Source organism: Pseudophryne corroboree, chromosome 4 (assembly GCF_028390025.1).
Source record: "Pseudophryne corroboree isolate aPseCor3 chromosome 4, aPseCor3.hap2, whole genome shotgun sequence".
Taxonomy (NCBI): domain Eukaryota; kingdom Metazoa; phylum Chordata; class Amphibia; order Anura; family Myobatrachidae; genus Pseudophryne; species Pseudophryne corroboree.
Window position 1 is genome coordinate 419431533 of NC_086447.1, and position 25399 is coordinate 419456931.

Here is a 25399-nt window from a genome sequence, read left to right on the forward strand (position 1 = left end):
ATAGACGGGCTGATATGCCCACTTTCAATGTCTACTGACACTGCAGTCATGCCCTTACTCTACTTCTGATTTTATTGATTTTTCATTCTACAAACCCCTTTTTTTAACCTTATATGTTTCAAAGTACAGGGAGGAGGAGCACACACTACATACAGCACAGTACAGGGAGGGAGCACACACAAGTAGTGAAACACAGACACAGGGGAACAGTGCAGCAGAATCTGTCCCAGTGGCCAATCCGCCCCTGATTACATACATAGCCACCATATTACATACATAGCCACCACATTATTACATGAATAGCACCACATTATACAAATAGCACTGCATTACACGTATAGCACCACATTACACGTATATCACCGCATTACATGTATAGCACTACACGTATAGCACTGCATTACACAAATAGCACCACATAACATGAATAGCACAACATTACAGGTACAGCACCGCACTACACGTATAGCACCGCATTATATGATTAGCACCACATTACATACACAGCCACCGCATTACGGGGGTCATTCCAAGTTGATCGTAGCTGTGCTAAATTTAGCACAGCTACTATCATTCACACTGACATGCGGGGGGATGCCCAGCACAGGGGTAGTCCGCCCCGCATGTCAGTGCCGCCCCCCCCCCCCCGCAGAAGTGCAAAAGCATCGCACAGCGGCAATGCCTTTGCACTTCAAGAGTAGCTCCCGATAAGCGCAGCTTTAGCGTGCTGGCCGGGAGCTACTCGTCGCTCCCCGACCTGCAGCGGCTGCGTGTGACGTCAAGTAGCTGCCACGGACCGCCTCCCCCCCAGGCGTGGCTGGACCGTGCCCCCGTAAACGGCAGCTTAACGCCGCCGTCCAGCCCCCTCCTGCCCAGCGACCGCCTCTTCCTCAGAGGCAATCGCTAGGCAACGACGGCTGGCATGTGCCGGCGCACTGCGGCGCTGGCGCATGCGCAGTTCCAACCCGATTGCTGCGATAAACTGCAGCGAGCGTTCGGGTTGGAATGACTCCCAACATACGTAGCCACCGCATTACATATGTAGACACCACATAAATAGGCCCATCATCATGGACAGACATTGGGCTGAAGGACGTTGCATTAGAGATTGTCCCAGGGCTGGCTGTGAGTGCTGCCTGATCAGCTGGCATCCTGAGAACAAGGTACATCCTGCTCCTGTCCAGTCCCCAACCCATACACTGTGACTGGGGACGCCCTAACCCTTACACTAACATGATAATGCAAATAATGTAATTAAAAATAACCTCTCTGCCGGGTCCCCTTCAGTGCTCAGTCGCTGCTCTAGCCAGTTCAGTGAGAGTGCGGGAGCTGGGGTGGCAGCGGGTGTAGTGAACCCGGCTCCGACCATCGCTTTGCTGCTGCTCCTGGGCCGGGCTCGTTGAAGAGACCCTTAGCCGGGGCCAGGGTGAGGATGCTGCTGGGCTTGTTAACCTTCTCAAGGTCCCCCATTGGTAGAACAGCATCACCACTTTTCACGGCCAGCGGCACCTGGAAGTGCCTGCTAGCCTAACTTCTGGATTGCGTTTCAATGAACCACAAGTACTGGAAGCAGTGTGAGCCAGCCCAGCCTGAGTGTGAATCGACCTGGCTGAGGGGGATATGGGACCAGCCCATCGGAATCTGTCATGGTGTTCTGGTGGGCCAATCCACCCCTGTGTGTAACCTATGTGCAGGGTAAGCGAGTAGACCAGCTGCTAGTTCCCCAGAAACATGAGCAACTGATATTGAGGGTGGCTCACATGCATTTATGAGGGAAGGCCTAGGTGAACCACAAAGGTACTTAGAGATTCTCTATGCAAAGATGTCTGGCTGTGCTTTTCTTCTCAGATTCTCTCTTTTATGAGGTAGGGCCATGGAGACTATACAGTGTTTTTCTCTGGAACCAGAACCTATGACACTCAGGACCAGCCCCAGAAGCAAACACACAGAGCATGGAGATCTGCCGCTAACCAAGAGGAAATACTGGAGACAGTCAACCAGCTTCTTCTCGTAGCAACCCGGGTCTACAAACCCAGTTTGTGCCATTCAGACATAAGCTGGGGCACTGACCCAGGGTGCAAGTTCCAGGAATAACCTTGGTTGATTACAGGGTCACAGACCCATGATGGTCAACCCAGGTTCGATCTAGATATGTTCAGGACAGTTCTCCAGAAATCCAAATCCACCCAAATTTTTTGTGTCTGAACCGAACCAATTTTTTTATCAGTATTTACTGATTTTTTTTATCAATTTTAAACCGAACCAAAATCAGAATCTGAACAAAAACAGTTGAGGGCGGTTTTACAGGAGTTAAGCAGGACCCGGGTATACTTGACATGCCCTGGGAAATTCCTGGGTTTATGCGTATGTCTGGAAAAGGTATAAGAGAGGTGATGGATAGAGTACAAATCCTAAATGTAGGGGTCATTTCCAAGCTAACATTTTTCAAGTTTATACTACCCTAAATACTGACTCTGATTCCTACAACCTGCCTTAGTGACTTTCGTTTTATTACTTTTGTCCATTGATTTTGACCAGTATAAACTTATTTTGGTCATGACCTTGCCCTGTTGTAAAATGTAGTGCACATGGAAATTCCAGACATCGGTACTGATCCCTGCTGATAGTTTCCATGTAGATCAGAAATAACGTGTCCTATCTCGTCTCAATTATTGTGTAATGTGTACAGTCTAAATCAGCTGTTCTCTGGATTGTTTTTAAACTTCATTAAATTGTCTATTCCCTAGCATAATTTAGAAAATCTGTCAGGTTTGTACCAGCTTAAGTCTTCCAGATCATGGACGACGGCATGACCGTTGGAATAAAATGTTGGTCGGCCGCACACGTGACGCACTGGCCAATGTGAAGGATATGTTGGTCTGATCCACCTGATCGGATGACATATTGCCGAGTGTGTATGCAGCTTTCTGTAACTGCATTGCAACAATCAATTAACAGCAAAAAGAGCAAAGAAACAGGCAGTACTAACAAAGCCAAAGACTACTTTCTTGCCTTTAATGGGAAATGCAGATATCCCATAAGCCAATGATTTGTGCCAATCACAGGATCCTTATATCATCAGTGATATTCATGTGTTTGTTCAAACCTTCTATGTAGACATAATTGCTCCAGCCTTAAATGTATAACTAGAAGATTTGAATGTGCATATTGTAATAAGCGATTCCTTTTGGCAGCATCCTTTTGTTAGTGTTTCAATGTTTGTTGCGACTTTTAATCCAGTCCTCAAACTCAAAATAGTTTTTTTCTTTTACTCATGTAGTTTTACAGGAAAATCATCCATTTTTATAATCTATCCTAATGATAAATAAAATAGATATGAAGTGCCCAATACAGTATCATTACATTCTAAATTTAAAATATTTTCTACTTCTTTGAAAGAGAACTCAGAATATTTTCAAAGTGTGAAAACAAGACCAAGATGATCAAAAAATCTTGTAGAGCCATAAAACTTCTGAAACACAAAAGTGATGACAACATGACTGATTGAATTTGGACATTGTGTTCATTTTCTTGCTTTTCATTCTTATCCTTTCATCTAAAGGGAATCTATCAACTAAAGTGTATAGTGTATATAATTTGTATAATAACTGTAAAGTGAAAAATAATCATTTCTAAACATCCAACAAGAGCAGTAAGTTACTAGTACAGCATCTGTTTTTACGTTTTGAATGTAAGCCTGCATTTTCTTTTTTAAATATTTCTGGCATAAAGACAGCAATCTATCTACTGTATTGCCTCGTAATTAATAGAATACAAATGCATCATTATACTATTTTTTGAAGCATCTAAATACAAGTGGGTTTGGGAATGGAACCCATATGTTCCAAGTGCCCTATAGCCAGGGTATGCAGATGATAGGTCAATAGTGTCTAGATCGGCAATCAATAAGATGGAATGATACGGTCGACATGCATGAAGTTGACTGTTACAAAAGGTCAACAGATGAAAGGTTGACATGCATTAAGGTCGACAGGTACAAAAGATTGACGGGTTCAAAAGGACAAAATGACAATGGTTGACACACAAATGGTCGATGCAAGTTTTTGGGGATTTTTTTATGTTTTCCCAACTTTTGCTTGATTTACCATCCACATGGTCTATGATTGGGAATAGTAAACTGTGGCGAGCGCAGCGGCATTGGAGTGAGCCATCCTGTCCAAAGCATAGGGAGCGAAGCAAGTCCACGGGGGTACACATTTCTACTCATTGTGGTCACATATGATGAAACATACAAAATGATACTCTTTTTTTTTACATTGTGTCAACCATTTTTGTGTCGACCATTGTCAAGTCAACCTTTTAAACCATGCCGACCTTTTGTACCTGTTGACCTTGCCCATTGTCTACCTTTTAGATGTTGACCTTTTGCACCTGTTTAAATTTATACTTTGCATTTACTTGTGTTCCCTACTCATTGAAAATGAAAACATATGCCAAACCCAAACATGCTTACTCCATACTTTCTTGTATACAACTATGAGCTTTGGCGGAAATGTAGGTCACTGCAGCATTGTGTACTTTATAAATGCTTTGAGTTGTGTACAAATCAAGTTAGAGTCTTGGCTGAATAGATATCCTTGACCTATTCAATCTAAAACCAAATGAAGTTAATAAAGACATTTTTTACTTGTATAGATTTATTTTTAATCACCCTACTTTTTATTCTCCTAAACATACTGGTTGACAGATAAAATCATAAAGATTTTTCTTTTCAAGCCTGGGGAGAAAGATAGAGCAGATTATAGAAAATATTACCAACATATTTCTTGCATCCAGTGAATTCATTTAATAGGCCAGCAATGAATTACTTGCAGCTGTTTTGGGGATATATCTCTTGGGGTTTTTATTGTATAGATGATACTCCAAGAGGAACAGAAGAAATGCTGTAATTGATAACAGACTGGTATTTTGTAAATTAGAACAAAATGTTTGATTGTGGGTAATGTAATAAGACCTACTCTATGTTTTGTGGTCGGTGTGAGCACTGTACAATTGGTGAGCTGAAGCATAAATAAATACTAGATTTAAAATGTATTTTGTCTAGAGTAATATTCTGCTGTATAGTGTGCTTGATTCAATATGGAAAATGAATTTTGTTTTTAATTATATACCCCTGTCTTTAAAATGAATATTTTCTGTGACTGGCCTGCATCTCTCAACAGATGACTTTTTGTAATTCCTATATTCTTCTATGGAATTAATTTACTCTCTGTCAGAAAAATATATAACGTTAGACAATGATAAAAAAAGACATAAATGGTTATATGTGAGCCTGAAATGCAGCACAAGTGTATATTTCAAGACCACGGTTGAAGGTATACATGTATGTACATGTACAGTATGTAGAGCATATACTGCATGTTTTTCACTGTGCATGTGGGGTGGCATCTGCAGTGAGAGCGTCATCGCGTACCGCACAGTAAAGGACCTCTCCACGAAGGGAAACTAGACGCGTACGCGTCTAGTTTCCCTTCACAGCGGCAGCGGGGGGCAGCGGCAGCAGGGGGGCAGCGGGCAGTGGGGGGCACACAGCAGCAGCGGATCTTGCCCTGGTGCGGCGCCCTCCGGATGGGGCCCTACGCCCTCCGGAAGGCGGCGCCCCGGGCAAAAGTCCTGCTTGCCCGTGGCAAGATCCGCTACTGGGCCTATGCCTAATATAACGGTGATGTTACTGGGGTGCTAGGGTAATTTCACAAGCTAGACCGTGACTACCCAATTAAATAACCCTGCAATTGATAGATGTCGGTATAAGCATGCAGGCATAATCCAAGGCTTGGAGCCTGAGATGATTACCACTAATGAAGGGGGTACTGGGCCTGATTCAGGTTTGTAAGCAAAGAAAAAAAAGCACACAGCTGAGCAAAACTATGTTGCACTGTAGTTGGGGCACATGTAACATGCAGAGAGATTCGGATTTGTGTGGGGTGTGTTCAAACTAAAATCTAAATTGCAGTATAAAAATAAAGCTGTCTGGCTACATGCAAAAGCAGCCGGTATTTACAGTGCACAGTAACAATATAGACCACCCAAATCTAGAATTCTTTGCACATGTTACATCTGCCCCACCTGCAGTGCAACATAGTTTTGCCCAGTTGTGTGCTTACAAACCTCAATCATATTCATTGAGCAATGTGGGTACTGAAAGCCATAGCCAGCAGCAAGTTATGACAGACTGGGCTGGTCTTACTACAATATTGTGGCAAAAACCCAGGTCAAAGCAGTGGTGTGAAAGGGGTATTTTTTAAGCCAGAAGCAAAAAATAATAATAATGTAACCCTCTCACTTGGGATAGCTAGCCCATGCTGTTTGCAATGGAATATATACCAACCATTTATATAAAATCAATACATTTTATTGTAATACTGTATATGGTGCTGTTGGTCTCAACAATACCTGGTCCTTCTTAGGTATGCAGCCCACAGCCATCAATACCTCTTCTTTTAGCCGGGACACATTTTGGGAGCACTCAGCTTGCCAAACGAGCTGCCGCAATGGAACCCCACCAGCAGCTTCGGTCTGCACCAACTGCTTGAGATAAGTCTGCACTCACCTGCCCGGCCTTATCAAAGCTATTGGTCTGCTTCATTTCCACCAGGGGACTGTTTCCTTTTTTCCTCCAAGTAGACACTTTATTAGGTGGGAAACTCTGCTTCCAGCCGGTGCCCGATTACCAAATAGGCAAAGTAGGCACCTGCCTATGGGTCCTGTGCCTTTTAGCAGCCTCGCCACAACGCATCAAAATAATATTAATTTGATTTTGAAAGAAAATTACAGTCAATCATTCTTAAATTGTTTCCAAAAAATAGAAAAAATGAATTAACTCAAAGATATAAAAACTTTACATTAAAAACTTTATAGAGAAAATACTGTACCCATTAACAACTTAAAATACATAAACCATAGACATTAAATTCACATTCCAGATCCCAGATCGTAGACTGTTGGTTGGTAAAATTAAAAACATATTAGGAGATAATTTGCGAGGGGGGCCCGAGATTTCAACTGCTAGGTGCCTCCACAGGGTTTAATCCAGCACTGCCTCCGGTAATTATAGTTTCTGAATTCTGGATCTCTTAAAAAATTTCCTAATAGAGATGCCTCATAAATGTAGCTGAATTATGGCTTGCTGGACTAGCCAGCATTTAATTGTAAAGCGCAATGGAATATGCTGCGCTATATAAGAAACTGCTAATAATTTACAAAGCTCGGATGTCTGGAGCACCAATATAAGTTTACACCTAACCAACCATGGTACTGTTTAATTTATTTATTACTGATCAACTGTCTATATTTTCCTAATTGACTGTGTGCACATGATCACACACACACACACACACACACACACACACACACACACACAAGTCCAAATATTTCTGAATGGTGCAAGACTCATCCTTTCATAGCATGATGCCGCAATTTGCAGGTCTGTGGGTAAGGGGAGCGGCAAACATGACATGATTCTATGAAACAAACTTAATTTTGGACCCTGCCATATACCCACAAATCATGGTATTTTATCATTAGGGTGTCAGGTCTAATGATGTAAAGTGTGTGACTCTGCCTCATTCAACAAACTGCTGTGCTACATCAAAAGCATAAGTGCATGAAATTGCAGAATTTATTTTAGATATGTATTTCTTTCAATAAAATGCTCTAAAGTTGCTCTGAAAATAGCCAAGCTGGTCTGCAAGATCTGAATTTGCTCCTCAAAATTAGCTTAAATATAAATAATATCCATTTCTTTTGCACTCCTGTCACTTTGCTACTGAGCATGTCTTCAGAAAATTTTGATTTTTCTCATTTTCCCCCAGAGCATTCATGAAGCTTCTCAGTTAGACAATCCCTCTATAATTCACACTCTGCAAGATTTGCTTGTGTGTTGAGTCTCTTTCTTTCATCACAGTAGCTAAATTAGCCACTTTATCTTGTGAAAAGACTGTGTAACTCTAATGTTCCTTTACACCTTTACAACCTGTCTTTTTAAAAGAACAGGGATCTATCAACATCTGACGTTCACAACATGTTTGTGGAAGTGTTTCATGCTACGAACAAAGGAGATTTCTGAGGACCTCACAAGTTGTTGATGCTCATTAGGCTAGAAAAGGTTACAAAACCATCTCTAAAGAGTTTGAATTCCACCAATAAGCAGTCAGACAGATTTTGTACAAATGAAGGAAATTCTAGACCATTATTACCCTCCCCAGGAGTGGTCGACCAGCAAAGATCATGTCAAGAGCAGGGCGTCTAAAAGTTTGCAAGATCACAAAGAAACCCAAGGTAACCTCTAAGCAACTAAAGGCCTTTCTCACATTAGCTAATATCAATGTTCATGAGACCACCATCAGGAGGGTACTGAACAACAATGGTCTGCATGGCAGGCTTGCCAGGAGAATGACGCTTCTCTCCAAAAAGAACATTGCTGTCCATCTGCAAAAGATCACCCAGACAAGCGAGAAGGCTACAACAATATTTTGTGAACAGATGAATCCTAAATAGAGCTTTTTGGATTAAATGAGAAGCATTATATTTTAGGAAAGGAGAACACTGCATTCCAGCATAAAAACCAAATACCATCTGTGAAACACAGTGGTGGTGGTATCATGGCTGGATCTGTTTTGCTACATCTGGCCTAGGATGACTTGTCATCATTGATGGGACAATGATCTCTGAATTATAGCAAGATATTCTAAAGGAAAAAGTCAGGATTTCTGTCCATGAGCTGCATCTCAAGAGAATGTGGGTCATGCAGCAAGACAATGACCCAAGTCAAGTTGAAGCTGTTTTTTTTATGAAGTAATGGGGTAAACTTCCTCCAAGCCAATGTTCAGGATTAATCAACAATTACTGGAAATGCTTACATGCAGTTATTGCTGCACAAGGGGTCATACCAGATACTGAAAGCAAAGGTTCACATACTTTTGCTACTCACAGATATGTGATATTGGAACATTTTCCACAATAAATAAATGTCTCATTGATTTGGTACTCTTTATCTACTTTGAGCTAGTTTTAGGCCAAATTTCAGCAGAAATATAGAATATTCTGAAGGGTTCACAACCATTTAAGTACCACTGTATCTATTTCTCTGCAACGTCACTTTGCAACATATCATTATGAAAAGAGTTATCCTTCATCATGTCACGTAGGCATAGCCTCCAACTGTAATATTTTAGAAGGTACAGTACCATTTTTTTATGGTCTGTACCTGGCAAACATCAGTGTACCAGTTTGTACCGGGTTCTCTGAGCCACCCCCAGATTTCTTAGCAGCACTGTGGGGACACAGACTCCCACAGCGCTGCTGCAAAATGACTGACAGGCGGCTCCCATTCCCATCCTTGCGTGGCTGTGTGCACTGAGCATCGCTGATGTAATGACATCATCATGCATGCCAGGCCACTGCAGAGAGGATGAAGTCAATTTCACAAGAGCTGGCGCTGGATGGTCTGTTATTCTGTGTGAGTAACCATCCAGTGCCGGCTGCTCCCAGTGATATATATAAAGATGAACTTCAAAGTGTATAAACTGTTTACCTGTGGTCAGTGGTGTAAAATTGCTGATACATCAGTACCAAGATCGCAAATCAAGTCATGTTGGAGAGTCTTGAGTGCCTCTGAAGACACACAGGCGGAGCTGCTTTACCAGGATGCTGAGGGTTCCTCCAGTACCAAGTAAGATCACAACTGCTAATTTATGCACGGCTAGAAAACGCCATCTGAACTACCATGACACAGCTGCATTTACCCGACCACTCCTCATTCCCACACCAAATGCTGTCTTCCATGTCACTCACTTTGCGGCTAATTCCTCACTGCGACCGCAATTGCAATTCACTCGCTGTACGTGAGCACTGCGGCTCAGACATATGCACAGAAAGAAAACATCAACAATTGTGCGTATAATAGCTTCTTTGCAACCACCCCTGAATGAGTCTCAGAGTGTCCACAGTACCGGCACCGCTATATATATATTCAATCATCCTGTGGGGTACTTCCTTCAAATCAGAACCAACAGTAGCCCCAATTATAAACATCTTCAACAGTGAAAAATTGCATTCTCCAGTCTGCTTATGCAAAAGAAACCTACCATATTTATTAGTTACCTTTCTGAAGACCTCCTCACTGTTCAGCACTGTTGCTTTAAATTCTTGTATCTCCACTGTGTGATGCTGTAGTTATAAATGTGACTCACATTATGTAAATGAGACCCGGAAAGCCTGTAGCCTCTGTCAGCTAGTGAGATGGCTACAGTACATCACAGGCTACTCACAGCATGACATGAGATTAACTCCTGCTATCTCCTCTGATCATAGTAACCATAACTTACTGAGAACCACATTAACATTTTCTAACTTCATGACATAATATTGTATTTTGAACCTTAACTGTTATATTTAGTGTATAATTAATACCAGGTGTATTGGATGATTAGGATTGAACTACAAAGTTTGTGAATAAAGAAAAGAATCACCAGTGCAATGGATCCTTAAACTACTGTACTACTGTCTATCTATTAGAAGGGGATGTAGTTACAATGCTGGCAGTTGGGATCCCAGCGGTTACGATACCGATGCCGGAATCCAGACCACTGACAATGCCACCAGCCGGAATCCTGGCTAACAGGAGCTATTGTCACTCGTGGGTGTCCACGACACCCATAGAGTGGGAATAGAACCTGTGGTGAGCGCAGCGAGTCACCGAACCCGCAGGGTGGCGAGCATATGAGCCTTTAAGGGGCTTCGATACGCTCACCCCCTGCAAGCATTCTAGCATCTGGGACCCCGGCGCCGGTATGCTGACTGCCAGGATCCCGGCCGCCAGCATCCCGTACCCAATGCATTAAAAGATCTATACAGCTAGATTGGGGAATATTGTACATTGCCAAGACTAGTGGTTGAGATAAAAAATGAAGACCTATTTAATTATATCCACTATATATGGAGTTTCCAGCGCCATGATGATCAATTACTGAATTGTTATAATGACAACTCAATAAATAATCACTTTAAACTTTATTTTATATTGAGTTGCAAATATTAGGACACAGAGTAGATGGTCATCATGAGTATTTTGAAGTGAACGTATGAATAGTCCTACAAGGTTAGTGTCAGTTGCGACAATTATTGCTGAATTCAACAATTTTTTCTGGAAATATTAAGATAGTAACAATCTACAAGAACTAACTGGCTCTGTGTCAAAATGTAATTACATTTATATAATGAGATTCAACAACAAAGGACAGAACATATTGTAAAGCAGAAACTATTACAGTCTATTGAATCAAGTAATTTCAAAACTGCATAATTATATATGACAAAAATATTTACAGAGGAATATGAGACATTTTATAGTATAACTCACTCTATCTCTCTTAGGGGTACATTTACTAAGCAGTGATAAGAATGGAGAAGTGAGCCAGGGGAGAAATTTCCCCATCAACCAATCATCAGCTCTGTATCATTTTATAGTATGCAAATTATAGATGTTACTTCAGTGCTGATTGGTTGCCATGGGCAACTTCTCCACTGGCTCACTTCTCCGCTCTTATCACTGCTTAGTAAATGTACCCCTAAATTTCACACTTGATTTAATATTTCCTTGGCCACATTTTCTACAATAATTTAATAGAGGTTATATTTTAAACTTTATGTCTCTATAATACTCCTTTCAGACTTAATACCCCGTCTTTAACCCAACTCGGATCCAGGACACTGCGCACAGGTTGAAGCTCAAGTTTTCTGTACTTACCACATTCACACCTGGGTGACGACTCAGGTTATTCCTGGGTTGTCACTATTCACATCAGACAAAGGTCTCCCATTCACAAGAGTCTTGTGAAGAGACCCCACCAATAAATTTCTTTTAGACTGTTTTTGATGACCTGGGTCATACCTGTCACAAATAAACCAGAGCACTGACCCAGGTTGCAAGTCTCAGGAATAACCCTGGTTGGTTGCAAGGTTGCATACCCAGGACTGTCATTCCGGGTCAGACTTTTCAGATATAAGACAGACCCGGGTCTAGAAGCATGCATGGCAATTAAAAAAAAAGGGTTTTGGCTTATGTCCGAAAGGGGTATTATTCCTTTAAACATGATGCTATTTTAGGTATTGATGAGTTCAGAAGTGCCCTATATAGAAATACTGTTTCTTTGATGCTTTACCTTATCACCGATTATAGCTATTCTTTGGCACAACGTTTTAGATTCATTACACTTATGTGTATAGATAAAGTATATTATTAACCTTTATTTTATACATACTTAAAGATCATTAGAATAGTCACAGGAGAAGGACAGTTTGGTAGAGAAAAAAAGAACACGATTTTTGGTCACTGAATTGCTCTCTGCATTGTATGCAAGTCAATGAGATGCTCTGAATTTTGTTCACTGGGAGGCTCTGTGTATTGTATAATTGCCACTGAAATACTTTGTATTGTTCTGTGGTCACTGTGATGCTTTTTGTATTGAGATAAACAAGAAAGAAAGAAAAGACCCTTGTCTGGTGCACTTACTCCATAAGAAATTTGTAAAGGAAAAGGATTGTTGTATATGTTTTAAAACGTAGCCTATATTAGAAATATCTTAAAATACAAAACCCCCCTGAAAGTATGTTGGGAGTGAAAATTATTATATCATGTAAATAGTTAATCTATAGTACAAAAAATATTTTTTTTAGGTATATTTGTGGCTAATTGCCTGATATGCAACAGGAATAATTCTAAGTTCTGGAGTGGACTAGCATATCAGGCAATTAGCCACAAATATACCTAAAAAATCTTTAATAATAATAATTTTCACTCCCAACATACTTTCAGGTTTTTTTTGTATTTTAAGATATTTATAATAAAGGCTACGTTTTAAAATATATACAACAATCCTTTTCCTTTACAAATTTCTTACATTATGAGTGCACCAGACAAGGGTCTTTTCTTTCTTGTCTAAATTATATCAGTGGGATACTACTGAAACCGTTTTGGTGCACCACCAACAAGTTCTGCAACTAAACAATATAGTGAATAGAATTTATAAATGTTGGTTTTGATGATTATACTTTCATACATTACCTTCTAAAACTTTCCTAACCAGTGCGGAAACATGCTCTTTTGTTTTCCTACTAATGCTTTTTGTATTGTATGGTAGTCACTAAGACGCTCTCTGTTGTATGGCAGCCACTGTGATGAACTTTGTACTTTGTTGCAATCACCTTGTTCCTCTTTGTACTGTGGTTGTTACTAGGATGCTTTCTTAACATAATGGCATTATTAGGATGCACTCTGACAGTCACTAATAAGCTATGTGTATTGTATATTAGTTGTTGGGATGGTGCCTGTATTGTATAGAAGTCACTGGGGTGTTCTCTGTATAGTATGTCAATAGAATACTCTACATTTTGAGTATGGGTAGGCAGAAAATATTTATTTATTTTTTTCTTTTACACTGCTAGGGAAATTTATTTTTACCCCACCTACTTTTGTATTTGTCCCAGCTACAACTGATTTGCTCTCACACACTTCGAATTACTTAAAAAAACTTTTTTAAATGGCCACCTTAATTTCTTAATCTGTCCCTATTATGATCTAGTTTGTCATATTGTGATCTATGCAGCTAACTTATTTGAAGTGGTCTTGTCGATTTATCATTAACAATGACAAACTTCAGGTCATCATCATGCTACTGTAGTTAAAAAAAGGGCTATAAGGGAGATGTATTATTATGTATCCATTTTGAATGCAGCTGCAAGGTTAAAATTCCTCGCTAGATGTTCATCATCTTCAGAACCGCTCTGTCAGTTCCTCCATTGGTTACCAGTATTCTACCATATTCAATATAAAATAAATTTACTTACATAAAAGGCTATTAATCAAACTGCGCCAAAATACATCTCTTCGCTCATCTCAAAATATCTCCCTACCCGACCTCTCCGCTCTGCATAAGATCTGCGTTTTTCATACACACGCATTACTTGTTCCCACTCAAAATTACAGGACTTTTTCCAGACCACACCCACTCTGTAGAATGCCCTCCTATGCACAATAAGACTCACCTCTAGTATCCAAACCTTCAAGCGTTCCCTGAAAACTCACCTCTTCAGAAACATTTATCAAATTCCAGGCCCACCCATATAACCTTCAATGTTACCTATAATTACATAGTTTCTGAGGTTGAAAAAAGACAATTTGGCCATCGATTTCAACCTATTTGTGGTCTCCTTTGCTGTATTATTTGTAGGACTCATTTTATCTGTTGTGAAATCCAGGCATTTTGTTAATTCCTTTTTTTTTTTTTGTAACTATAGTGCGTGGTCTACCCACCATAACCCTGTATATCCTTATCCATTAGGAATATATTTAGCCCAATCTTAAAAGTATTGACTGAGCCATTACTACTCTATCTGGCAGGGAATTCCAAACACGCATTGTCCTTACTGTGAATAAACCTTTTTGCCTCTGTGTGCGAAATCTCCTCTCTTCTACCCTAAGTGGATGTCCATGTGTCCTCTGAGTTGATCTTACCAAAAACAGATCCCCGCAAGCTCTGTGTATTGTCCCCTTATATATTTGTAAATGTTAATCATGCCTCCTCTTAATCTCCTCTTTTCCAGTGTAAACATGTCTAGCCTAGCAAGCCTTTTCTTGTAATCCAGCGTCTCCGTCCTCCTAATCAGTTTGGTAGCCCTCCTCTAAACCTTTTCTAGTTCCAGGATATCCTTTTTGTAGTATGGTGCCCAAAATTGTGTACAGTATTCAAGTTGTGGCCTCACTAGCAATTTGTATAAGGGAGTATAACACTCTCATCCCTTGCATCAATTCCCCACTTTATGCATGCTAATACCTTGTTTGCCTTCTTTGCTGCAGTGCTGCTTTGGGTACATCTACTAAGTTTGTTAACTATGTGAACACCTAGTATGTACTGTATGTGCTATTTGTGTCCTTGCTACCAAAGTGCATTACCTTACACTTATCTGTATTGAACCTCATTCCCCATTTTGCTGCCCATGCTTCCAGTTTAAAGAGACACAGCATCTCCCTCCTAATTTAGAACCTTACACAGTTTGATATCGTCTGTGTGTTCACACTGAAATCTAATTTGCAGTGTAAAAATAAAGCAGACAGTATTTACTCTGCACAGAAACAATATAACCCACCCAAATCTAACTCTCTCTGCACATGTTACATCTGCCACACCTGCAGTGCACATGGTTTTGCCCAACTGCTAACAGGTTTGCTGCTACGATCAGGTCTGAATTATCCCCTTTGTGTGTAAATGTGTTCTGTGTGTATATGTGTTCTGTGTGTATATATGTGTATGTGTCCTATGTATGTGTAAATGTGTTCTATGTAATGTGTGTGTGTGTGTGTGTGTGTGTGTGTGTGTGTGTGTGTGTGTGTGTGTGTGTGTGTGTGTGTGTATACACACAGGGTGATGGGGGGGTGCTGAGAGACACAAGGTGACTGGGGGGCTGATAGACATGGGAATGGGGAGGCCGAGTGACAGAGGACAAGGGGGAGGCTAAGAAACATGGGAATGGGGAGGCTAAGAGGCAATGGGAGGCTGAGAGACACAGGAGAATAGGGAGGGGAAGAAAGGTGGGATGCGAAGGTTAGATTGAATATTGCACAGATTTAATAAATGTATATAATTACACAGTAAACACATATACCAGTATAGACAATACAGAGTACATAAAAAAAATTATATATATATATATATATATATATATATATATATATATAATAGATAATTAATAAAATGTTTCTGGGAGTGCTGTAAGATTCAAAGGTCCATCTCTGTGGATTTGTGGATTTAGGGAAGTATGCCTAACAGCATGTTATAGTTGTTTTCCAATATTATAGACTGAAACAGTATCAAATTGTTTCCAATGCAATAAACAATGTTCAAACACTCTTCTGTATAGCGGTGGATGGAAAAAATGTGAGTACTCACTATTCTGTATTTCACCTCCAGTGTTAGGTGGGAGATTAAGAGACAGTAGAAGGCTGAGAGACATAAGGAATGAGGTGGGCTGAGAGACACAGGATGGTGGGAAGGATGGTGCTGGAGGAGGTTGAGGAGGCTGGAGGACTAGAGCAGTACAGGTGAGGAGTGAGGCTGGAGAGAGATGGGGGGAGGGGTAAATAAGCCAATGGGTTACTCGCCTGTACCTACCTTGGAGGGATAAGGGTCCCCAAAAATACAAGTGTACTAAGTCCCAAGATTTCTGCTGCCGAGAGTTAGATTTGGGTTGGTGTGTTCAAACTTTAATCTAAATTGTTTTGTAAAAATAAAGCAGCCAGTACATACCCTGCACAGAAACAATATAACCCACCCAAATCTAACTCTCTCTGCACATGTTATATCTGCCCCACCTGCACAGCACATGGTTATGCCCATTAGAGGAAGAGTTTGATTTTGCAATTAACCTTAAATTAGGCCCATAATACAACAGTATTTACACTGGAGAAGGTTAATACAGAATACCTCTCTAACTGTAAGGAGGAAGTGGAAAATGTTTAAATAAGACCTGTAGGTCAAAAAAAAATCACCTGATCCCGGTGGCATCCACCCATTTTTTTTCTACAGAACTTACATTTCATATTTTATGGATCATTATTATTTATATAAATAGATTATTTCATGATGGGGGAGTTATATCTTGACTGGTAATAAGCAGTTGTCATATTAATATCTAAAAGAGTCTTAAAACTGTGGGATTAATTAAGGTTGTCTGATAACAGTGTTGTGTGAAATATTTGAATAATAAAACATAATAGTCTGAAATATGTTATAGAAAATACATTCATGAAACCTCGTTATGGGTTATAAAGAATTTGTTTTGCCAAACCCAATGTAAATAGTGTTTATGCAAAGGTAAGCAGTAAATTACATCTTAATAGTGTGATGGTATTATTCCAGATAATTGGTTAGAAATTAAATTAAAAGGTCATGATTTATGGAACTTTTTCAGATTGGGTAACCCTAGATGGTGTGGGAAAATGGGGACATTTTTTCAACTCTAAGCTATGATAGCAAGAAAAAAACGGTAAGATATAAACTAGGTTAACCTTGCTAGTGGAACATTTATTAACTCAGTTAACTGCAAGGAAAGGTATGACTAGCTATAATGACTAGAATACATTGCTAGTGAGATTAATCCAGTTATATAATTTCCATTTATCAGGAAAGGTAAAGTTTCTTTTCATGTGTGATGATGCATTGGCAGCTGCATTGCTGGAGTTTTGTTTTGCTTTTTTTGAAACAATGCACATTATTGGTGGGATGTAATACTCCATTACTCCAGATTGCCAGAAGTGAGGGATGCCAGCTGATCTTGGACATTTATGTAAAGGGGCAATTACTTACAAGGCATGGTTTCACCTTGTAATTGTCTGTCCCTTTAAAAAAACATCCGAGATCGGCTGGCATCGTGCTCCTCCGGCGATCTCAGACTCCATTTCATCCAGAGATTTGAATATAATATGTGTCTTGAGCTCAAATGTAATTCTATCAGAATGGTATGTTAATAGTTGTAGGATCTGCCACTTACTGTATACCCCTTTCACATCGCAAAAATGGGAGCTCAGCTCCTAATACCACCTTCACACCCTCCCCCACTGCTAGCTCCGCTCCCCGCCGCTATGGCAACCGACCCGAAGTCAGCGCAGAGGCTCCAATGCTAGATCCCACCCGAAAAGGACCTGTTTCCAATTCCTGGGTGGGATTCGACGTTGGAGATCTGAAAGGGGTATTATACTGAGTTTGCTAAAGGGGGATGAGGAGTGCAGTGTTTACCTTGGATAATATCAGTTTTGTTCATGAAGTGCCTGATTTTCTCTTTTAAATAATACAATGAAATCCAATACATTTCTTTTCAGTAGTTTTATTGAAAAAAACGCCTCTTTTGTTTCAGAAATAAATAAAAATATAAGGCAGTGAAATTCACAATTTGCAGTTAAAAATCCATAAACAGCAAATCTATATTGTTAGTCTTGCATACAATTTCAAACTGCTTTGAGAACTAAGAATCACTATATTCTGACAATTGTCCATACTAAATATACAGCACAAACATGCAATTCCTTTTTCTGCAGGACTGACTGCAGCTTGCCATACGTGTAATGGTAATGTGTCTACAATATAATCCTGCACCTAATAGGCACAGCATATTTAGCTATGTTGAACTGCTGGATGCTTAAAGTGAAGCAGAGTACAAAGCAGTATATCCCCTCAAAATATAATTGAGGCTTGGTTAGGAGGGTACATTGGGAAGATGGGAAATTGGTTCTTACTTGGGTACTATATGGGCGACAATATGTTTAAGAAGCAGGGAAATACATAAATGTTCAGACACAAAGCTGATGGGAAGTTTACTATTGTTTTAGGCATGTACTATGTTAACATTGATATAATCTTTTTATCTTTATTCACACATTCATTACAAGGCAAATAAGGCCAAAAGCACAACATATTTTACAAGCATGTAGAGCATCAGACAAGACGCTTCATGTGGTTTCTACGGTGAGATCTGCGTATCACAGCATTCACATAAACACAGTACGTGTAGATACATTTAAGTGCATTTCATGACTGCAGCATCCTGGAAAGAAATTGGAAAGCATGCTATCCACCTACTTTGCATGTATCTGCTGATCAATGTCACCAAGTAAATGACACATATGTCAAAAACAAAACATTTTAATTTTAGGATTTCACTACATTTTTTCGTAAGGATCTTCTCCACCGCAAATGTTCAGCATATTCAGGATGTTGCATTTCATGACCATAGTCCTCTTCGTCTAGTCTCTCTGGTGCCATTTGAACTACGTACGGTTGACTGTCCGGCTCATGTGGTCCACTTTCAGGTTGATAAGGTTCTGGTTGAAAATATTTGGCCGATTGGACAAGATAATTATCTCATAACATGAATCCATGGGCACAGTAAATGATACAGCCTGTCTTTTGTTATTTAATATAGATATATACCTACATCTACAATATATAAATCTATGTATATATTTATATAGGAAACTAGATTTTACACTTGCTTTGATCTTGTTATCAGGTAAATGCAAGATAGATAGATAAACGTATCTTACAATTACCTAATAAGAATCAAAACATGTTAACATTTGTTCCTTTGTACAGATGAGTAACTGTTGCCATTATTAGACTGTTAATAATCAGTGTATTATCAATATGGGTATTACAAAGAACAGATTTAAGCTAAAGATTATATATTCTATAGGTAAATATTTATGCCTTGGAACAGAATTGTTGTTAGCTGAAATAATTTAATGGTAAATTGTGATTTATCCAAATATACAATAATAAATAATGGAATACATTCTGATAGAATTGTCAATAATAATGCATTAATATACACTATTATTGTCAGCTACATAGAAAGTTCAACATTAAAGAAGTTATGACATTACAGGTCTTGCCTGAAAAGCGGTAGCATTGTAACACTCATAGGGGATGAAGGGATAAAGGGTTATTCTAGCAGACAGCAAGCAGCAGGCTTTAATGCATTAGCTTGATTGAAAAATATTGTTAACTGATTTTAGTGAATATGTTCTCATTCAAACCATTTACAAGCAACCATTAGTTTATTATTTACATAAATCATTTCTATATCCTTATGTTAAATCTCTGTTTAAAAAAGGGTTACCTCAGATACAGTAGTTAGTAGTTATATTGACCTCTTGTATAACTGAGGCTCTATATTTCTCATATATGACATGACTTTTTCACTACAGAAATGAAAACAGGCTTTGTGAGTTCATATTGCTGTCCTGGTTTCCATTCGAATGTTGTTAGTATAAAGAACAGTTTCCCCTTTTATGATGACAATATAGGTCATTAGCTATATCCATGGTGACATTTCCCAAAAGAATCATTCCAGAGAAAGCACGTGCGCAAACATCTCAGAAACAGGATTTTCATGAATTCAAACTGTAAGCAGCACTGGAGACTTAGAAAATGTGTTAGCCGGAACCTGAAACAGGTCAAAGATGATGTTAGTATTTAAAAGTAAGAGATGAATAATACATTGTCTTCCAGCTGAACATTAACACAAATGTTATAGATAATTACATAAATTTGCTTAACTACAGTATTAAGGCACATTTTACTTGTAAGATTTTCAGGATGTTTTCTATAAGTATCACTTTGAAAATTAATTTACAAAAATGTTCTAGATGGCAGTAATTATGTTTAGAAGTTGTGCTAACGTTCTTTTTTGGTTATAATTGCTTTTGACATTTCCAATACAAACAGGAGCAGATCTGGCAAATATATATAAAGAAAACACTTCCCTATGAGCAACTTTTAGATAATTCTTTAAAATTTCCTGGAACACTTTCTAGATTTGTATAAGCTATTTGTCACTCAATATTAAGCAATATATAGATATGGTTTAGATTGCTTTAAATATCTGCCTAGTTTTAAGTTCACCGTTTTAGTAAATGTATATACACCATTTGTTTAAGTGTTTAAACAACAATCATGTACTTTTTTTGTAATCATAATTTTCTCCTCATCCTCTGATTGTTTTCTGATGTCTTTGAAAACCACAATTAAACACTGAGTTACAATTAGGCTACCTTGTCTTTGTCTCATAATTTCATTTTAATATATATTCCTTCCTCTCTCTCTCTCTATTCTTTTAGCTAGGGAACACATTATTAAGATTAAATGGCAAATAATTTTTAATGCTGACTACACATGCGCCAATATCTGCAATTAGTCAAATATTGCAGTGTGTGTAATCCCAACATGACCATAATTTAAGTGTGATCAAAAAAGTCTACATTTTTTGGATTATCATGTTGATAGACATACCTGGGTATCCTTGACCATTGTAAGGAATGCTTGCACACATTGATGCATCACAATAACCAGCTGGACCTGTAGGACCTCTAATGCCTTGGTTACCCGGCCGACCAGGAGGTCCTGGAGAACCACTGGAGCCTGTAGATCCTGGTGGTCCAGTTCTGGAGTCGCCTGGTGGTCCTGATTTTGAAGGAAAAATATATAAAATCCTATGAGGTTTGTTTTCTATTGTTTCAAACCAAAACTAGTAATGCATCTGGCACACAAACTGTCTAGACATATATTAATACAATGCAAAGGCAAAAAGTACAATTCTACATATGTTGTCAATGAAAACACCAAAATTAACCAAAATATGTTGGATTTTGTGGCTATCATTCCACAGCTTCTCAATACATATTAGATACAGTATACAATGTCTATTTTATTCACAACCTGATTGACATGATAGAAATAACTTACAACGAAGAGTGAATAATTTGGTTTTTTTCTACCCTAAAAAATAATGATCTCTAGGGAAACTACAACATTTGAAAAACACACTGAATTTCAATTAAAATTTACAAATGCATCAACTCCGCTTATCCTGCGGCCCAGGGGCATATGAAGTCATGTTGTTCTTGGAGCAATCACTATTATGGTTAGCTAAAATGTAAAGCTTGAATCAAGTGAGGATAAAATTGTTGCAAGCTTCTTGTACATATTGTAACAAAAAAAATCATGTTTCAAATAACAAATTAAAGACAGAGATGGCCAGAGCATTCTTCTCCAGCCAAGAGTCAGGGAATATTGCGAGGAATGGATTAGTGGACTGCAAGCTTATAGTGCAGCACTATTTGTAAAGTTGTATTTCATCCAATTACATCTTAAAAGCACACTGAGAAATATGGGTTTAGAAGTAACAATAACTATCTGTTTCCATATAAAGTATTCCCTATTTACTTTGACAAAGTAGAATTAGATGACTTCATCAAGTAAAGTATTATATCAGTGGCTGCGTATCAAAGTATTTCAGTTGCAAACAAGCAACAAGTAATAATGAGCACAACGAAAGATGTTTTAGAATTTGGCAAAAATGGAATGCTCTCATGTAAAAGATCTATCAGAACACGGAACTGTTTCCTAATTTGAATGTAAAAAAATAGATCCTAGTTACCATGACTAAAAATTCCTTTCCTTCGATCATAGCATGATTCCAATGCAGATTCAAATAGTTATGATTCCGTTCAACTTTACTTGTATTCATTCTGACTTTTCATATTTAAAAGGCAGGTACAGTACTACCTTTCTGACAACCCTACGCTCGGCACACTATTATATTCTCCCTCTATGGGTGTTGTGGACACCCATGGAGGGAGAATATGTCGGGATTGTGCTGGTCGGGATTCCGGCGTTGGTATTTCGACCGCCGGGATCCCGTCCAGCGGGATCTGGACCGCCTCCCCTGTGGAAATATGTGTGTACTATATAAATTACTGTTAATAAATACATATGAACATGTTTTTGTTCTAGATGACTTATAAAGAAAGGGACCCACAATTTAAATGAAACCTAGATATGGTTGGAGTTAATATTATTATTATTATTATTATTATTATTATTATTAATATTAATTTATTTATTTATATGGTGCCACAAGGGTTCTGCAGCACCTAATTACGTTATTAATATACAAACAAGTTATTTTAAATTGAAAGCATAAAATGTATATAGGGCACCTGTTTCCTTAAAGGTTAAGGCACTGCAAATGATAACATAACAAATATGGGTCTTGTCCTGAACGTCCTACCCTCTCCTTTTGCTACTTTCTGAGAGAGGATATAAAAACAGTGATATTTCTTAACTCTACTACAGTATTAATGGACACATTTTTTTATGCTTTCATGTTGTTTTTTGTTAATTACAACCACATTTCTACATTTTTCTATGTTTTCATTGAAACAGGGTTTTTTTTTTTTTTTTTGTACAGCAGCTACCTCTATTGTTCACACTGTTTTCCTTCTTTTAGTATTAAGACTGTTTATCTTTTACTTTTTGCACATTTGAATACAGGAAAAATACATTAAAATTAAAAACATGAACCATTTACATAGCTGGTTGCCATATTTAGTGATTTAGTTGACAACAGTCATTCGTCCTTGGTTGGCAGAGTGAATGTCATTTTGTGGTTACCATATTAAGTAAATGTTCCTAAATGGCCAGTAAGACACTGGGTATTAATACATATGAATCACTGACTCGGGGTGGTATTTATAAATGAACAGTATATATATGAGTTTTCTACTGGGACAATATATGAGTCTTCTACTGGGAATATTCATAGATGTCCATTTAGCAGAGTTAAGGGGAGATGCATCAAGCCTTGGAGCGAGATCAAGCAGAGAAGTTGCGCAGTTCAACCAATAGGCTTCTGTCATTTCTCTACCTAAGACTTTAAAATGTCAGCTAGATGCAGATTGGTAGCTTTGGGCAGCTACTCCACTTTCTTGATACAACTTCCCCTTAGTGAGAATCTGGGGCATAATCTGAGATACTTTATTAAGTTATTCAAAATGTTATAATTAGTACTTCATTAGTATCCCATAGTCACTCAAAGGGACATAGGGCCTAATTCAGATCTGATCGCTGGGCTGCTAATTTTGCTGTCCTGTGATCAGAAAGTCGTCGCCTACAAGGGGTGTGTAAATTCGCCGCGCCTCCACCCCCCTGCCTCATGCCGTGAACATCTCAGCTTTGCTTGCATACTGCCATCAGGCTACCTCCCACTTGCCTGCACCTCTTGTCATCTGTCTGTCACCCCTCCCCATTAGATTGTTAGCTCTTCAGAGCAGGACCCTCTTTCCTCTTATCTAAGCCCTTGTCTCAACACATTTCACTCACAGCTCTCCCCTACTCAACGACCATCTTTATCCTGCTAGTAAAGGCTCATCTCCATCTATGGCCACCAGCCTCTAGTAGTACGATGATCACTCCATCAATACTTACATCTTAGCTGTATTATGTCTTGAGAATGTGTGGTGCTCTGTTACCTGTACTCTATTTCTGTTATTTATTTACTGTAATGCAATGTTTTGTCCCCTGTACTGTCCTTTGTACGGCGCTGCGAAACACATGTGGCTCCTTATAAATAAAATGTAATAATCTCCTATATAATAGCCCAGATCTGTGACTTTGTGCTTCATTTGCTAACGCTGGGCGGAGTCACAACACTGGGCGGAGTTAGTCAAATGAGTCACAGATCTGGGCAAATCTATAGGAGACTAGGAGCAGAAGCAGATGGTATGGGCATGTCACAGGCAGGGGTGCATACCTCCCAGCTTTCTTCAGGCAGAAGGAGGGACACACGCACGGTGAAAAGGGGTGTGGCCAACGAAAAGGGGCGTGGCTTCGCGGGAGCACCCACGATCGTGAGCCACGCCCCCATTTTCGTCAGTGAGGGGGCATGCCCAGCGCTCTGTGAGCTGCTGGCATGCCCCCAGGGGTGGATTATGAGTCCGGGGGGCCCAGGGCACTTGAGACAGGGGGGCCTATCTCATTGCTGTGCCTGCTGTGGGTTTGGGGACGTGGTCTAATCGCGCCCACGTGGCCACGCCCCCTTATGCAAATCCCGGGAATAGTTGTTGTTTTTTATCATGGGATTTTGGCCCCTCAGCTAGGGGTAAATCCAGAGGGGGTGGTCGCTCCCCCCTACACACCCGCACAGGCAGAAGAAAGCAGGGAGGCTGCTGCCTCCCTGCAACACCACAGACCTGCCAACACGCAGCAGCGTGTGCTGACTGTAGCACAATGCTGTTGCTGGCAGGACGGGGGAGCTTCAGAGCTGGGACAGAGCTACTCCAGCCGGTGGGCACCCTAAAACTGTGGGGCCCGCAGTACGTACCCCCTGGGCCCCCCCTTTAATCCGGCTTTGCTGCCGGACCCCCCCCCCCCCCTTAATCCCTACCCCCTGATGCCCCCTCTCCCTCTGTCTCCACTAAATAGTCTATTCACCGCTGCTCTGCTAAGCAGAACAGCGAGTACAGGAGCTTCCCAACTGCCCCCCCCCCCCCTCAACACCGCAGGACACTGCGGCCCGCTGGTGGGACAGCAGGACAGACCCCCAAAAATGGGACTGTCCCGCGAAAATCGGGACAGTTGGGAGGTATGGGGGTGTGTGAGGGGGTATGCCGTACAGACAGACGGGCACCGGCTCACTGTGTGCTTGACCCCCCCCCCCCCCCACATCAGCATACTCAGCAGGGGCTCTCTGGCACGGAGGAGCGTCACTTTCTGGCACACTCCACGCTTCTTAGCTGCAGTTTTGTGGGGCACCTGACGCTGTGCAGGTTCCGTACTGCCTCTGTTATCTCCAGCCCCGGCAACCCCACCGCTAGCTGCTGCGCTGCCACCCGCAGTGAGGTGCACCCAGCTCCTTCACACACTTTAGCCGGCGGGTAGCGCTGCAGAAGTCCGTGCTGCTTGCAGGCTCCGACCCCCTCCTCCCCCCAGCCGCAGCGTCTCCTGGGGGCTAACCAGTCACTCCCAGTCTCCCCTTACCACAGTGCCCG

At 40.1% G+C, this 25399-nt stretch overlaps 1 protein-coding gene across 4 annotated transcripts in view; it reads right to left on the reverse strand.

The window, feature by feature from the left end:
• Positions 1 to 17882: 17882 nt before the first annotated feature.
• The window catches only part of COL12A1 (collagen type XII alpha 1 chain), a 248292-nt gene continuing 240775 nt past the window's right edge, over positions 17883 to 25399 (reverse strand). For 3 of the 4 annotated variants that reach the window (XM_063916822.1, XM_063916821.1, XM_063916824.1), the window contains 2 exons: positions 20862 to 21032; positions 17883 to 18892 (listed from right to left, as the gene is read on the reverse strand). In XM_063916822.1, coding sequence (XP_063772892.1) covers positions 18720 to 18892; positions 20862 to 21032 — 344 coding nt within the window. In that variant the 3' untranslated portion in view covers positions 17883 to 18719. Of the gene's footprint in view, positions 20017 to 20861; positions 21033 to 25399 lie in introns of all 4 variants that reach the window. The other variant, XM_063916823.1, reaches the window with a different exon arrangement.